The 16,356-nt window shown below is 43.6% G+C and overlaps 1 protein-coding gene across 1 annotated transcript in view; it reads left to right on the forward strand.

Moving 5' to 3' along the window:
- The window catches only part of DNAH11 (dynein axonemal heavy chain 11), a 3,007,685-nt gene that overhangs the window by 1,107,496 nt on the left and 1,883,833 nt on the right, over positions 1-16,356 (forward strand). Inside the window, exons 26-27 of the mRNA XM_085631597.1 lie at positions 5,209-5,433; positions 8,133-8,224. Coding sequence (XP_085487723.1) covers positions 5,209-5,433; positions 8,133-8,224 — 317 coding nt within the window. The remainder of the gene's footprint in view (positions 1-5,208; positions 5,434-8,132; positions 8,225-16,356) is intronic.

Consider the following 16,356-nt stretch of genomic DNA (forward strand, 5'->3'; position numbering starts at 1 on the left):
CCCCTCCGGAAGGCCAAGGAGGAGGCGCCCCAGATCCGCAAAGGTGGTCGTCTGCAACCCTGGCGGGACATAGACAAACAAAAATAATCACTCTGCCCTCCATTCTACCCACCAGAACCGTGTAACGTCCCCTGTCATCATGGAGCACCTCATCAACTTCCAACGGGAGCGAGGTCTTGGCCATGATGCCCACACCCCTTGAACCCGACGTGAAGCCCGAATGGGCCAGAAGGCGGTAGCCCTGCCGGTTCATAGCACGAAAGGAGTTGCCAATGAGGTGCGTCTCCTGCAGAAAAACTATGTCAGGTGAAATTCGTTTCAGGAACTGCAGGACCACACCTCGTTTTATCCTGTCCCCCAGTCCATTAACGTTCCAGGACAAAAGACTCAGTCCCCTACCCCCCATCGTAAACGAAAGCAATCACTCGTCCCCCCGAGAGCACTTTGGGAATAGCACGACGATACTTTTGCCTTGTGGTACAAATGAACAACACCCCACCCCAACCCAACCGCCCCAACAAAACTCCCCCCTCCCTGCACCCCTGCATGAGCCCAAACAGCCCCCCCAACTTGCAGTGTGCCTGTCGCCCCTATATAGTTGAAACTAGGTAAACCCCCTAGAGGAGGAAAGAGTACCCCTTCGAGACCCCGCACCACCTACAAAGGAGGGAGAACGAGTACAAAAAACGAGAGACCCTAAGCTTGGCCGAAAGCGGCAGCATCTTCGTCCAGAGTGAGTCCCAGTATCAGCACCTCAGTCCCGGTCCAGTGGGCCTTCTCCTCCCGCAGCCCCCCCCCGCCATCCCGATCCCGACCCCCAGACAAAGTGTCCAGCCAGTCCCCGGCCGTTTCAGGACGGTCAAAAAAGTGAGTGCGACCATCCACCTCCACCCGCAGCCTGGCCGGGAAGAGCATGGCGTATTTTAAGTTCATGTCCCGAAGCCGCCGCTTGACGCCCAAGAAGCTCAGTCTCTGCTTCTGGACCGCTTGGGTGAAGTCAGGATAAAAGTTCACCTCCATGTTCTCCAACTTAATCGGCCCTTGCAGTCTGGAGGCTTGCAGAATCGCATCCCTGTCCCGAAAATTAAAGATACGGGCAATAAGAGGCCGCGGAGGGGCTCCGACCTTCGGCCTTCCCCCGGGAACTCTATGAGCCCTCTCCACCGCAAAAAATTTACTCAGTCCCCGAGGCTGGAGATGGGAAGTGATCAGGTCCTCCACAAAAAGATCCGCCGCCGACTCCTCCCGTCCCTCAGGTACTCCGATGATGCGGATATTATTCCTCCGGGCCCGGCTCTCGGAATCCTCCAGGCGCCGATCCATGAGCGCACTCGCCTGACGAAGCCGGTGTACCTCCGTCTGAAGGGCCGCCACCTCAGTCGTGAGGCCCGACGCGGTGTGGGCCAGAGAATCGACCCGGTCGTTGGTCTTCGAGAGATCAGCTCTCACCAGGTTGACATCAACGAGGACCGCGTCGATTTTATGCGCTAACGTGTCAAACCGCTGGCCCACCGAGGCCTTCATCTCAGCAATGGCGCCCATGACGTCTTGCAGAGTCAGATCTGTGGGCAAATCCGGGGCATCCGGGGGGCACTCAGAGGACTTGTGCGGTCCACCGGGAGATCCCTTCGGGAGGGTGTAGCGGTCCATGACGTTGGCCTGATGTGCGGCGCCACGCCGGGTCGACTTGGCCTTCAACCGATCCCCATCTTGTTTAGTGGCCATCGTCGCGGGTCCCACACCCACACCAGCCACGCAGTAAAAAGCGAGCAATCAAGGCCACGAGCTCCGGGGGGCCACCCCAGGACGGCGGAGCGGGCCACAGCAGGCAGGCAGGCAGGGTCCCCCAGCGAGGCCACCCCAGCACCAAGAGCGCCGCGATCCCACTTGCAAAGACAGCAAGGGGGCGCGAAAGTGAAAGTGAAAGTGCGGGGTACACGACTCGCCAAGCCCAGCCCGCCGTTGTTGTTCACTTTGCCACCGGGTCGCCCCCAAACGCGAATCCGGGGTCAGGAGAGAAGTAGGCCGCAAACTTCAATCGGTGCTCACTCCGGCACCCGAGGTCCGATTCGAAAACGGGAAACGGGTACCACCTCGGCTCAGGCTCACCGACACAGTTCCCTCAACCGATGCAGGATGAAGTCAGGATAAACGTAGGAGGTTGCAGAGGTCCTCGGGAGCCTCGCACCTACGCGGCCATCTTGGTTGCGCGCTCAAAGAATATATATCGCCCCATTTCTGATGGAACTCCATTTGCTCTGCTAGCTGGCCCGCATCATCTTCAGAACTAGCTGCATAATTTACAAAGTGTGGACGTGGGTGAAGGGACGACCGTGACACCAACCGTAGGGTTTAAGGAAGGTTTTATTTTTATAGTTCTGACAGGTTTATTAACCAACGTCTTTCGAGTCCTGAAAGTTAGTCTCTCCCGGGCAAAGGTACTGGAGTCCGTGGCGCTGTTCGTCTATAGGCGTTTTCCCCAGGAAGTGGCGTTCTTTCTTCGGGCGTCGGGAATCTCTCCACATGTAAGAAAGAAGACCAACAGGACGGAAAGCCGTTAGGTCACAGTCCTCTACAGGGTTTGCACCAAGGGGGCCCAGGGAGTGTGTGGTTTACACCCGGTGTGACTATTCGTATCTACAGTGCTCAGTGCAAGAGGGGTACGGTAAGAAAAGGTAGGGTGAGGGTAAGGGGGGGGTGGAGTGGAAGGTCGTGGAGGAAAGATTTATATACAGCTGCGCACTACACGCTATCGTTACGCTTTCCTAGCCAAGCCGCCAAACGCCGCCGTACCTGTGTCAGCCACACTCCTCCCTCGGGAGTGTGGCACGGCGGTCCGCAGGGTCGTTGGCCTCCTGGCTCGCCTTGTGGTTCAGCTTCTCCTCCAGCTCCTCTGGAGGCTCCTTCTTCGGTCCTTCCGGTTTCTGCTTCCAACGTGCTCCGCTTCTCCGTCTCCTCGGGTTCCGCCTTCCTCCTCGCGGTGTCTCCAACCCCTGTGTACAGGACTTCCCCTGTTTTAACCAATCCAGAGCCAGGGACGTCACGGAGGGTCGGGGCTTCACCCTCGTATGCCGACGCCCACTTAAAGGGCCCGCTGTCTTCGTGTTCGCTAGCAGTCTCGTTTCCGTGTACCCACTCGTGATCCTGTGGAGAAGCCGGAAATGACAGATCAGAAGAGGTCGGACTCCACCATTCCCGCCGGGTAAGGTCACCAGTTTTACACAAAGCTATCATGACAAGCACCCCTGCTTATCTTGCTGACAATCTCACCATGTCTGGTGGTGCTCAGCACACCTACAGCCAGGACACCTTTTTAACTGCAGACTAAGTGTAAACAATCTGAGGGACACCAAATCTTCTGGATGCAGATTAAATTAGCTTTAAAACTTTTAAAATTCCAGTTTGTCAGATTTATTTATTAATCCTGCTGCATTCCAGGAAATCACTGTTAAATTATTGTTAATATTAATGTTTATGTAATGGGCCTGATGTACGGGCGCCATTAAGTGTTTTGCCCAGCCGACTCCATTTTGTACGATCATCCAGAGTTATAGGCAGAGGAGACCTAGATCCCATAATACCATGACGTGTCAGAAATCTCCCACCATTCACTTCAGAAACATGTAAGAGTTCTGACTTTTCAACAGAGATCTCCTTTAAGGGCAGGGTGAAACCTTCAGAGGGAGAACAGCTCAAGTTTTCGTATTGTTTATAGAATCTGTTTTCCCAGATGCAGGTATTACATCAATCCCTCTACATTGAAGAGAATCACTACTTTGCAGAACCAAATGTGAACATATTTAGACTGAAACACAACCCTTGCTTTAGTCACTGACAGTGAAAAACACAAATAGCTATAAGGGCAATCAGGCTGATGTCCGCTTTCCATCCCTCTTTCACCCTCAAACATGAGGATAAAGGAGAGCCAGGACACCCAACAGTTTCCTCGCCACCCTCTTCACAGTGGCATACAGGGTGCTGGAGCAAGTGTAAGCTGTTGTGCTTTTCCTTGGCAGGCACCATTTTGCAGCCAGAGCAGGCTTGGAACAGGTGCCTACTGACACAGCAGTCTGTTTTTCAATTACAAATAGGACAATTCCACAGCAGACAAAAGTTCCAGTATACTGTTCTTAATTGAGAACGGGACACCAGAGGACGTTCTTGGCTTCTGGGATTCCCAAAACGGTTAAGGTTGACAGGAGGCAATAGTTGCTATATCACAAAACTTGGGAAATTCTCATGTTGACAAACTCCTTTGACCTGAGATTACACCTTACCATATGCACTTTCCAACATCAAACATGTTTTTCCGACATTCAAGTATACATTGCATGATTCACATTTTCCAACATCAATCGTGTTTTTCCTCACATATAAAACTCTGCATGATGTACAATCTCACAAGTTATACCCGTGATTAAAACAATATATTTCCAGACGTCTGAGGATAAAACTTTAACACAAAAGAATACACAAAGTACTGTGCTAACCAGCGTATATGAATCAATGTGCAGCTTACGGGTATACTTTATGATAATAATAACAAACAATCCAGGGACGGCCACATTTGCAGACGTTTTCACAAAATAAAAACAACTTGGCATGTAAAAAACTATGTGATCAGCATTTCAGTTCTGAGTTGCTCAAACTACTTAAACACACCACCATACAAAATCATACGCATTTACCTTCATTGTCTCTTCTTCACATCACATTTCCCACCTTCTACATGTGATTGTGCTACATCTAATAAGTGTCATAAACCATTTACAGAGGGAGTTAAATGTCTTTCCATCTCCTAATGTCACTGCACAATTCCTCCAACATTAACAAAAATATGTATTTTGCTTCCATAATGAGATTAAAGATCATATATTAAAATTGTTTAAAATCTCCGTCTTGTGTGGAAGCAGCCCTCGTACAGAATAATGATCCATGTGCATGCTGGTGTGTCGAGATAGTGAAGTGTCAGCCAAATTTGTTGCTCAATATGGAATGTCAAGGAACCAATAAAGAACGTTTACAGAGTTTATGCTGACAGTGTCACCAACCTTGAATAAAAGAGAAATATGTGTCTGTGTGTGTATATGTGTATATATGTATATATATATATATAAATATATATATATATATTTTATCTGATGTTATTAAAGTCTCACATTTTTAATAACTACGTCTAATTGGTATCTCATCTTTTTTGCCTTAAAGGTTCAGCTGCAAACAATTCAGCAAAGCAAATACGTAGAATATTTCATTGAAGAAGTCTCAGCTTGGCAGAAAAGGCTAACTGTGGCAGACGCTGTCATTTTCATTTGGATGGAGGTGCAGCGCACTTGGTCCCATCTAGAAAGCATCTTTATTGGCTCTGATGACATTAGAAACCAGCTTCCAGATGATTCAAAAAGATTTGATGAAATTAATGCAGACTTTATGGTAGGCTAAACATTATTCGATGTTCATTGTGGGGATAAAGCTGATTAATATATGGATTTTACTTAAAATAATAGCACAAAATTGAAGGGTGGGCAGGCTAAGTCAGTCTGAACCCACCAGTTCAGCTTGAATAGTCAATTTTGCTGTGGGGCAATTAGTAATGTGCATGCTGTTAATACCTGTTTAGGGCACAGGAGTAGGTTAAACCTGCTGCTTGCACAAAACATGGATTCCAAGCCTATTTTAACTTTTGGTTACAAGTAGGAACACATATTACTTTTCAGATTTACAAAGTTAGCAGCTGCTCCTTCCTTTAAAATGTTCAATTACAGCTGATTTACGAAATCTGTAAACCTAGCATTTGAATTATAAAAACGTTTTTCCTTTTTCATTCTAAGCAGAGGTCTTAGCTGAGTTGCATTATAGTTGGCTCCAACCATTTTTCGTTTTTGCTTAGATTTAAGTGAGGGAACTTATCCCAGAGGCTTACATCTTGGATTTGACATTTGTGCAGCCTATGCCATCGCTGGGCACACTGCACCTGTTCAAATTAACAGGTATCTAAAGGAAACCAACCTGATGGAAAGAGACCTCGCAAAAAGAAGGCTGTGCTGCATGATGCTTAAAATTATGCTCCGTCATACACAGTTCGTTAGTTATGCAGTTTTGGGACAGTAGGCCTGAAGAAAGAGGTGTTGGAGATGTTATGCACAAGTAGCAGCTGAATATAAAATGTGCAAATAGATTGGTAACTGGCCTTGTTTTTGTCATGAAGAGCACAGCTTTCTGGAAGCTGAAGTATTGTGCATCTCACTATTCGAGGGTGTTGATTTGTTAGTATTTCTTCTTAAACTCTGTGACAAATACACATCAATGTTCTCTAAAAAGTAACACTATTTTCTTAACAAGCTCCCTTTGGAACGTCTGGAAGCCAAGTCTGAATATAGCCATTTGTACATGGAAATAAATTGATTCTTTCGAAATTGTTGAATTTTTCTTAGCGATTCTGTAGAACAAAACCTCTTGTTGGCCAGAAATGGTCCTGCAGACCAAGTCAGTCATGTGGTTGCCAAACGGGTGTGTTTGAAATTATATTAAAAACACTCACAGAGCCTTAATTTTAAATGTACTTCTGGAAATATTAAATATTTGTTTATTCCTGGTTAGGCTTAGTGGTAGAGTGCTAAGGTTTCAAAGAATAGTAATACATATTTCATTGCCAACTTCATGGGTCTCAAGTTTCATTTACATGAAGCCATTAAAGGTCTAATTCTTCTTTTGTCACATTGACTTAACGTCTGCCACACACGGATAAACCTAAAGGTGCTGAATTTTTTTTTCCAGACCAGCATAGGAGCTGCAGCTATTGTTCACTGGGAATCCGCCATACTACCTGACCCGAATTCAGGCAATTTAAGCAAATATTGGTTACAAACACTACCCAAAAACAGTAGCACCGAGGCTCTGAGCAGTAGGCTACTGAACATCGAAGATGTATTAAACCATTGAGGCCGGTCATGCACTGCGCTAGAATATATTGACAATCGCCCAAAAATATCTATTTATTTTACAGGTCAATAATAATAGGGCTGGTGGAAAAATTCTGGTCTTTTGCATTTTCAAATGGTGAAGTGCCTTGCCATCATGTGTTTACCTGATGTTTCTCTCCCATTCATCAACCTTCACTTGGTATACTTTGGGTTTTCCACGACCCCCAGGTCTATAATACCTGTTATGGGTGATGTTTCTGTCGGTGACAACTGCAATCTTAAGCATTGTCTCATGGTGTCCATATCAGCCTTCCCACTTAAGCGTGGTAGGGGTGCAATGTGGAGCCTACAACTACTGCATAGGCCCAAAACAGGAATTCTCAACTCTTTTTCTGGCAATCATTCTCTTTGCCTCAGGGAAAAGGTAACACCGTTTGTGGTTCATCATACATTCTTCTCTTGGAATTTGGACTCCAAAAATCCATTACACTTGACACTTGAGATGAAAGTTACTGATAGTCTTACACTTTCTGAAGGCAGTGGTTTGCATGGTCACACAGATTTAAACTCCCAGGCCCCCATCTCTTGTCTAATTACCATTCTCGCAATGCCAGACTCTCTCACACTCTAGATCTAGGCTGCCTCACCACCTGACATCGGAATGCCACCACAGGGGACACTGGTTTTCTGCATAAGACACTGTGTGAGCTGCTGTCTTTCTATACGCCAATGCCTAGAATGCAACAGATAACCCATATCATGTAGCTAGTTGCATAATGCATAAATCCTTGGTGTGCCTAGAGTCTCAAGAGCTGCGAGGAGTTCACATGAAAGTGTGCTAGCTGAAAGAAGTCAACTGGTAAAACACAAGCTCCATCCCCCATGAATTCAATAGAAGCATGATTTGATATTCATAGAGAATGAATCCAGAAAATCCGTGCACAAATCTAGTAGTGAAAATTGAAGCTATTTTACTATGTTTTTTTATCTTTACTTAATAAATTAAAGCTAAAAAGTTACTATTTTGTATAAAATGATTTTATCACTATTTACATTTTGTATAGCGCTATCGCGTTTTTTTTTTTATTTTGCACTTAAGAAAATATTTTTGTGTACACTTCATTGTATATCACGGATTACTTTGCCTTAATAAATCTTTATTCAAAGATTCATCCATTTACATGTATTAACTTTTGTTTCTCCATGCAGGAACTAATGTTTGAAACGGAAAAAACAAAAAATGTTTTAGAAGCCACTAATAGGCCTGGACTGTATGAAAAGCTTGAAGCTCTTAAATACAGGTAAGAACATGTATGATTTTCAAGACAAGGTAAACAACAGTCTCTTTTGTGATATCAGCTCAAGCCTTTCAGGCTCATTCAGTTCAGTTCAGTGTCTTTTTTTGCATTCCCAAACTTGTAGTTCCTGATTTCCTTAAGAGACCAAAAGACTTCAAGTACAAGAATGTATAAAATTGTGTATTGGAGTGGAAGATATACTCTAATATAAAAGAGAGAACCTTGAGAGCTCAGAACATCTGAGCATTGGCTGAGCTGTGTATGCATCATCCCATCCCACCCCACCTCACCTTGATGACCGATAACTGAGCTGCTTCCCAATAGGGCTCAGATTGGGAAGGGGTTGGTGAAGAGAAGCAGGAAGGGAACCCCTTTGCAGTGCATACAGCTAATTGGGGACCCATAATCCACTCATCTAAGTCCAGCCATTATGAGTACCAGTCTTTGGAATGGGGAATAAATATATAGACCTCTGAATACTGGGTGAAAATTCATGTATTTTCCCTGATTCAAGGGACTAGTCACTGACATTTATTGCTGGCTGCAAGCAGGGGGTGTATGTCAGCCTCAGTGCTGGTTAGAGATGGGGCAAGAAGATGCAGATGGTGTCTGTGTTATTGCAAGGTTGTTACCTGACTGTGTGGAGCATGCTTCAAAGGTTTTTGTCAGCAGCCTTGCTTTGCTCTTTTACCGGGTGCTGATCTCAACCGGGTAAAACTCGCCACATTATTTTCTGACATGTGAATCCTGGGTGTGGAGACACAGGACATCCTGAAATATGGTAAAGTAGCATCCCCCCAGAAGACATGCAGGCACATGCATCAAGGTTGGATTTTGCGAGTCCTTAATTGCGATAATTAAGGAATCGCAATTAAGGACTCACATAAGCCTATGCATGTAGGAATCGCTGTAAAAATAGCGATTCCTACACATTCCTTATTTGCGACTCGCAAATTGCGAGTCGGAAATAAGGAATGAATGGAAAATTGCATGCGCAATTTGCGAGTACCAATAGGACCTTGCAAATTGCGCATGCAATTTCAGGGTGCAGGAGTGTCAAAAGGACACCCTGTTGTACCCCTGTAATTGATCTGTAAACATATGTTGCGCACACACATGCCCTAAGGGCATGTGTGTGCACAACATGAAACTTTGAAAAATGCACAAAAGTGCATTTTTCATTGCAAATTACCATGAAGTTCAACTTCATGGTAATTTGCACCCCCTATTAGCGAAATCGCTAATTTGTTTATTTTAATGCATTGCATTTAAGGAATCTCAATTTGCGATTCCTTAAATGCAATCACAATTTAAGTAATCGCAATTTAGAGATTACTTAAATTACGATTTTTTGCATTTGGGATGATGCATCCCAAATGCAACAATACCAGTCGCAAAGGGGCAGATTCTAAGGATCTGGCCGTTTGAGACCGGTTTTTCTTTTGATGCATGTGCCTGTTTGTGCTAAAGAGCTCTTTATCGGTTGAACCTCGAGTAAGACTAACAAGTGAAGAATGAGTATGAGATTGATTTAATTATGTTTGAATGCAAGAGACAGTCTCATAAAAAAATGCAGGCTGAACACAGTAAGAAGTAGAAGTCAAGATCAAACAAAGAGATGGAGGGTCACTAAGTTCACAAATGGTGTTTAAAATCATTTCTTAGTATTGTTTCCAGAAGAGATTTCAGTATTGCCTAATTAAGAGCCAGATGTACAAAATTTAGGTATTGGAATTGCCAAATCGCAATTAGAAAATCCTAATTACCGACGCATTTCTTAGTGGGTCGCAAATCAACCTACTTCATGAATAATAATGAAGGTTTGTGACCCACTAGGAATTGCAGTCATCACAAGAATAAATAAAGCATTTTGTTTAAACGCAGCCCATTTTCCTTAAAGGAAAATGGGATGTGTTTCAAAAAAAGAAAATTAAACAATTATATTCTCAAAGGGGAAGAAGTCCTTTGTGGTCCCATTCCTATTTGCGAATGGGTTACCACCTGCTGTGAAGTGTCTTTAAAATATTGTTTTGCGACTGGAATTTGGTTGCAAAACATTCAAATATCCATTCGGATGAAATATTTGGAAGGGGCACCCTAAACACACCCCTTTCAAACATCAACACCCTTATGCATCAAGCCAAAATCCAGTCGGTAAAATACCGATTCGGTAATAGCTCCCGGTATTAAGGAAAAAATACCCAATCCCAATGCATCAACCCAAAAGCAGAAATCGCTATTTAAGGAATCCTTAAATAGCGATTCTTTAAATAGGGATTCCTTAAATACCGATTCCTTAAATAGCGATTGCATTTAAGGAATCCCAAAGTGAGATTCCTTAAATGCAATGCATCAAAGTTAAAAAATTAGCGATTTCGCTAATAGGGGGAGCAAATTACCATGAAGATGAACTGCATGGTAATTTGCAAAAACTTTGAAAAATGCACTTTTGTGCATTTTTCAAAGTTTCATGTTGCGCACACACATGCCCTTAGAGCATGTGTGTGTGCAACATATGTGCACATATCATTTTCAGGGGTGCAACAGGGTGTCCTTCTGACACCCTGGCACCCTTGAAAGTGCTCCCGCTATTAGCGATTCGGTAATACCGAATCGCTAATACAGACTGGCTTTACATTCATTCCTATGGGCCTCCAAGCCCATAGGAATGAATGGGTAGGTATTCCTTATTACCGATTCGGTATTACCGATTCGGTAATAAGGAATATTAAGGAATCGCTATTTGAATAGCGATTCCTACATGCATAGCCTTTTGCTATTCCTTATTAGCGATTCCTTATTTTTCGCTAATAAGGAATCGCAAATGGCATTGTTGATGCATAGGCCCCCAAATTGGTATGTATTCGAAATTCCAAATTGCGATTTATCGCGTTACTGAGACATAATTTGGAATTTATGCAAACCAAAGTGATTTTTTGTGTTTGTAAATAAGCTGATTATGTGAATTGGCCCGTTTGAGACGACAAAAAAGTTTTGTTCAACTGGCTCCAGGTTACTAATTAATTTCCTAATTATGTGGGCAGGTTTTGTCATCACAACATAAGTGTGGGGTCAATTACATTTCACTTTTTTCAGGCTGTACTTTTGGCCACAACAAGCTGCGATTAAATGTCTACAGTTCAAATATTTACATTTACTGAAAAGGTGAAGCAAAAAGGACATTAGGGAGTGTTGAACAATAAAGGTCCATCTATAACATCATCTATTCGCTCTTCTCCAAGACAAATTTGGTGAACTGAGGTTTCTGAAACTACCTCTTTGATTCTTGTTGGCAATGCTTAATTTGAGCAAGTGGTTTCCGGGGCTCAGCATCGGCACATAATTCTCAGCACAGACACTAATATCAGTCCAAAACATGGTGGCACTGTCTGCCTAATTTTGAGATGAGCACAACCACAGTGTTTGATAATTGGATATACATTAAAAATGACATGTCGGAATATGCTACACCATTCTTATAGCTTTCGGTGGCCTGGAATAGACTGATTTGTTAGCATGTAGGAGTGGGATTGTTAGTTGTTGTGTCAGTAGTATTATTGGCAGAACTGGCAAGTGCAATGGGTGGGTCAAACAGCGGTGGCCTCCCGAGAGGGGCCCTGGCATTTAATATTTTACAAATTAAACACTGCTTGTTGATCTTTGCCCTCTCTGCAGGGTCACCCCTAACCTTTTGCCTTCATGCCCCTATTTTTCTGAATTCATTTTTGTTGGTCTTAGGACTCTGTGCACTTTGCTGCTAACCAGTGCTAAAGTGTTTGCACTCCCTCCTTTAACATGATAAAACTGGCTTACAACTGATTGGCATATTTAATCTACTTAAAAGTGCCTTGTGAAGTGACATACCATATACTCAGGAACTGTAAATTAAACACTAGTAGTGATGCCATCCACTTAATACCCTTTAAAACATGTCCCAAGCCTGCCTTTGCAGTCTTAATGCAGTTTTAAACTGCGAATTTGAATTGGCAGTATAACCTCCTTGCCAAGCCTTAAACTCCCATTTTATTGCATGAACATCACCCCTAGGCTTTAGGTATTGCACTGGGCAGGGTGCATTGTAATTAAAAGGTTGGACATGTACTTTGAAGTTTTACATGTACTGGTAGTGGAACACTGCTAAATGTATATTTCACTACTGTTAGGCCTACCTCTCCCTTTGGGTAACATTGGGTTGCTTTATTACATTTAATAAGTGCTAATGTTTGATTGAGAGCAGGTAAATATTTCATGTTTGGTGTCTGAGAAATATAACTCAAACTCTCTTTAGTAGTTAAGTCAGATTTTAAATTAAAATTTTGAAAATGCCATTTTTAGAAAGTGGGAAAAGAAACAATTGATGGACAGAATGCTGAACAATGAAAACACTCACCCCAAGTCTCACAGATCTGGGTTTAATCCATCATTCTTTTGCTCACCATGCCACCCCAGTTTGGACCCAGCCATATGCAAATCAGTCTTGACCCTGTTTCTTATGGGAACAGTCCAGCCAGAACTTCCAAGCCAGGTCCTCCCTGGACCAGAAACAAGCATCCTGGTACCGGTTTTGGGGCATCACCTCATCAGCCAGGCTAGCTTGAATCCAGTGGTGCAGTGAGCACGGGACCCTCATCTGGGCATACCCTTCCCACTTAGGGTGACAAATGCAAAAGAAACAATGGATGGACGGAATGCTGAACAATGCAAACATTCACCTCCAGTCTCAAGGATATGGGTTTAATCCATCCCTCTCTAGCTTGCCACGGCACCCCAGTTTGGACCCAGCCATATGCATATGGCTTGGTTTAAACTGGAATGGCATGGGGAGCAAAAAAACAATGGATTTAGGCCGCAGATCTCTGTACTGTGGTGAACGTCTGACATTGTTCAACATTCTGTCCTTCACATGTTCTTTTTGCATTTGTCACAGGACGGGTATGGCCAGACGTGGGACCCATGCACTCCATGCCACTGGAGTCAAGCTAGCCTGGTTGATGTGGTGTGAAACCCCGAAACTGGTCCTAGGATAATTGTTTTCCAGTCCAGAGAAAACCTGGCCTGGCAGTTCATGCTGGACTGTTCTTATGGGGAATAGGGTCAAAGCTAATTTGCATATCGCTGGGTTTACACTGGAATGGCATGGGGAGCAAGAAAACGATTGATATGGGCCCAGATCTCTGTACTGGGGTGAATGTTTGACATTGTTCCACCTTCTGTCCATCACATATTTTTTTTAACTTTTAGAAAGTTGGCATTTTCCTGCCAAACAATCAGCACTCCTTGTTTTCTCATGCTTCCAGTTCAAATTCAAGTTAAACTTTATTAATGTTTAGTCTTTATAAAATACATGTTAAAGCAGAATAAAATCCCTGCATCTCCCCCTCCCTGCTTGTAAACCAGGTTACTACCCATATACACCGCAATTTAATACATAAAGTCTTCCCTCTCCTAACACCCCAGCACTAAAATAACTAACTGAAGCTCTGGCATCACCAATTAAAAACATATTTTTAAAAGTTTTGCCAGGACACATGCAATATCAAAAAATTCCATATTCAACAAAAGTGGAAGTGCATCATTATGATGATTTACATCATATCTTATAGAAAGCGGTTTTAAAATCAAATGGCAAAACCTATTACAATTTTGAAAGTGCAACCATATGTGTAATTTTTTTCTGCATCTAAAAAAAAGTCACATTTTTCAGCCCTTGTATATCACACCTTTAAGGCTACCCGAAATTGTTATAGTACTAAGCATAACAGGGCATCAGGAAGTGCTGATAAGTACCGGAAATGTCCTCCTATTTAACCAAGATTCTACCATATATTTTGCAGAGGGTCTATTCCCCACATACTCCATATTGAACTATTTTCTACAGGCAGTTTTTAATTCTACTTTAGAAAGATGGTAGGCCTTTGTTATCTTTAATACCATTTTTGAGGCTCCTGCAAAGGCTGCTAGCCTTTTTCCTGACCCTTGCCCCCCACCTTAATTCACTCTTTCCTATTTCAGCAGCACAAAAGGCTCATACATTCTGTACCTCCACAACACAATGTTTTTCCCAAAATGGCAAGGTTGCATTATAGGCTAAAAAATTGCAAGCCTACAGGTGCTCTTCCATCCTTATTGTCTGGCTCATTGCACTTTTTGGGAGAGCTAACATTTTTTTCAAACACATGCTCTCACTTCTCTCCTTACTTCTCTCAATACCTAGGGAGAATACCTTGGCCCGTAGAGACATTGAGTAGGGACCATTGCATTCTAGGCTTTTTAAAAGGGGAGACCAGGAAGAGTCACCAAAGATATTCTTAAAATGAAAAAGTTCCCCCGTTGTTGCTGCTGCCCTCATCTCCACCAACTCTTTATGCAGGACCCAGCCCAACTGTCTTGTAAATGTCATACCAAGGAACTTATAGGATGATGCAACCACAACCCTGCTATTACCTAAATTCACCTTCAATGTATTGCCCTCACAATACTGATTACATCTGGTGACTTCCTCTGCAGGCCTACTTGGGTCAAGTCCAAAATTGCCAAATGTTCTGCATAGAGTAGACACAACACGTCTACCCCCTATTTTTGTTGAGAAGGACTGAGTCGCTGCCAACACCCCGGAAGGTCAGCAAGGAACAAGGAGAACAGCACGGGGGCCAGGACATAGCCCTGCCATAATCCATTTTCCAGAGGGATTCTCCCTGAAATGGCCCCATTCAAATCAATCTCCATTTGGGCCCAATTCCCCAAGTGCAATTCCTGCAGGGTTACTAATAAGCACTGGCGGATGCCCTGTTGTCTTAATTTAGCCCAGAATATACTACAATCTACCAAATTAAAAGCTGAACTAAAATCAACAAAACATCAGAATAAACGCTCAGTTGTTTCCTTTGCCATCTGCCCCAAAGCCCACAAACTGAAGCAATGATCTATTGTTGAATGCCCAGGCTTAAAGCCCCCCCCCCGCTCCGTAGGGACAATTCCGTTACCTTCAATCCAGTTTTCTAAAGACCTTCGAATACAATTTTGCGCCCACATCCAGCAGGCTTATCAAACGATAATTGCCTGGTACTTTCAGCGTACCTTTTTTATGTATTGACTTACTTATTGCGCCCTTCCAGCTGGGCTGTAATGTACCAGTCTTGGTTATGGCTATGAAAACTTTTGAGAAACACCCTACCCACTTCATTGAGGTTGACTTTATCACAATAGCTGGCAAATTATCCGGTCCTGCTGCTTTAGTTAAATTTAGGGAGGTTATCAACTTAGCAATGGGTTGAATGGAAAAAGACTCCAAGGCTTCCTTTCCCAGATTTGGCAGGCACTCCCTCGCAGTTATCTCCCTGGTCTTATGAATATTACTTAAAAAGGCCACCCATCAGTTTCTGGCACCACTACATCCCCTCTGGACCAACTTCCAGAACTTCCTCATATCTTTTCCTTATAATGTACTGATAGTCAGGTCCCAGTTTGACTGGAACAAAGCCTGCTTCTTTCTCCTAACCAGGGCCTCAAACTCTCTTTCCTTACAATTATAGACCTCATTTGTATTTATGGGGCCAATGGGCCGCCTCGCCCTTCCTTCTTTCCTTAACTCTTTCCTAGCAAATACACACTCTTTATCCAACCACCGCTGCTTTGGAGGCTGGTAAGATTTTTTAATTTCTTATTACATAGCCGTATTACTGGTCTCAATCAATTTACAACCTCAGCAATGGTTTTTGCATACCATATCACGATTGGTTGAGCTACAGTCCTATCAAGGTCCATATCAGGAAGCATTTGATACTGCATCAATTGATCAATGTATTCTTCATCTATCCTCATTTTTAAGCGTTTTGCAAAGTCTACTTCCATTGGGATCACCAGTTCCCTCGATATTGGTGCAGCCTCTCTGGCCAATTTTAAACTGCAATGAAAACTAACCCTTATTCCTAACACCTTGAATTCTATACAGAGGTCTTCTCCGACAGTGGGAACATCGCCTACATCCATACCACTGAACTCCTCTGGACCGACCACCACTGCTTGCACTACACCATCGCCAGTCCCACCGTTCACCAAAACCCTCACTGCCCCATCATACCTGGAAAAAGGCCACTGAAGAACTTCTCGACGACTTCCTGAGCACACCAACACAG

The sequence above is a fragment of the Triturus cristatus genome, chromosome 10 (genome assembly GCF_964204655.1).
Source record: "Triturus cristatus chromosome 10, aTriCri1.1, whole genome shotgun sequence".
NCBI classification, from domain to species: Eukaryota; Metazoa; Chordata; class Amphibia; order Caudata; family Salamandridae; genus Triturus; species Triturus cristatus.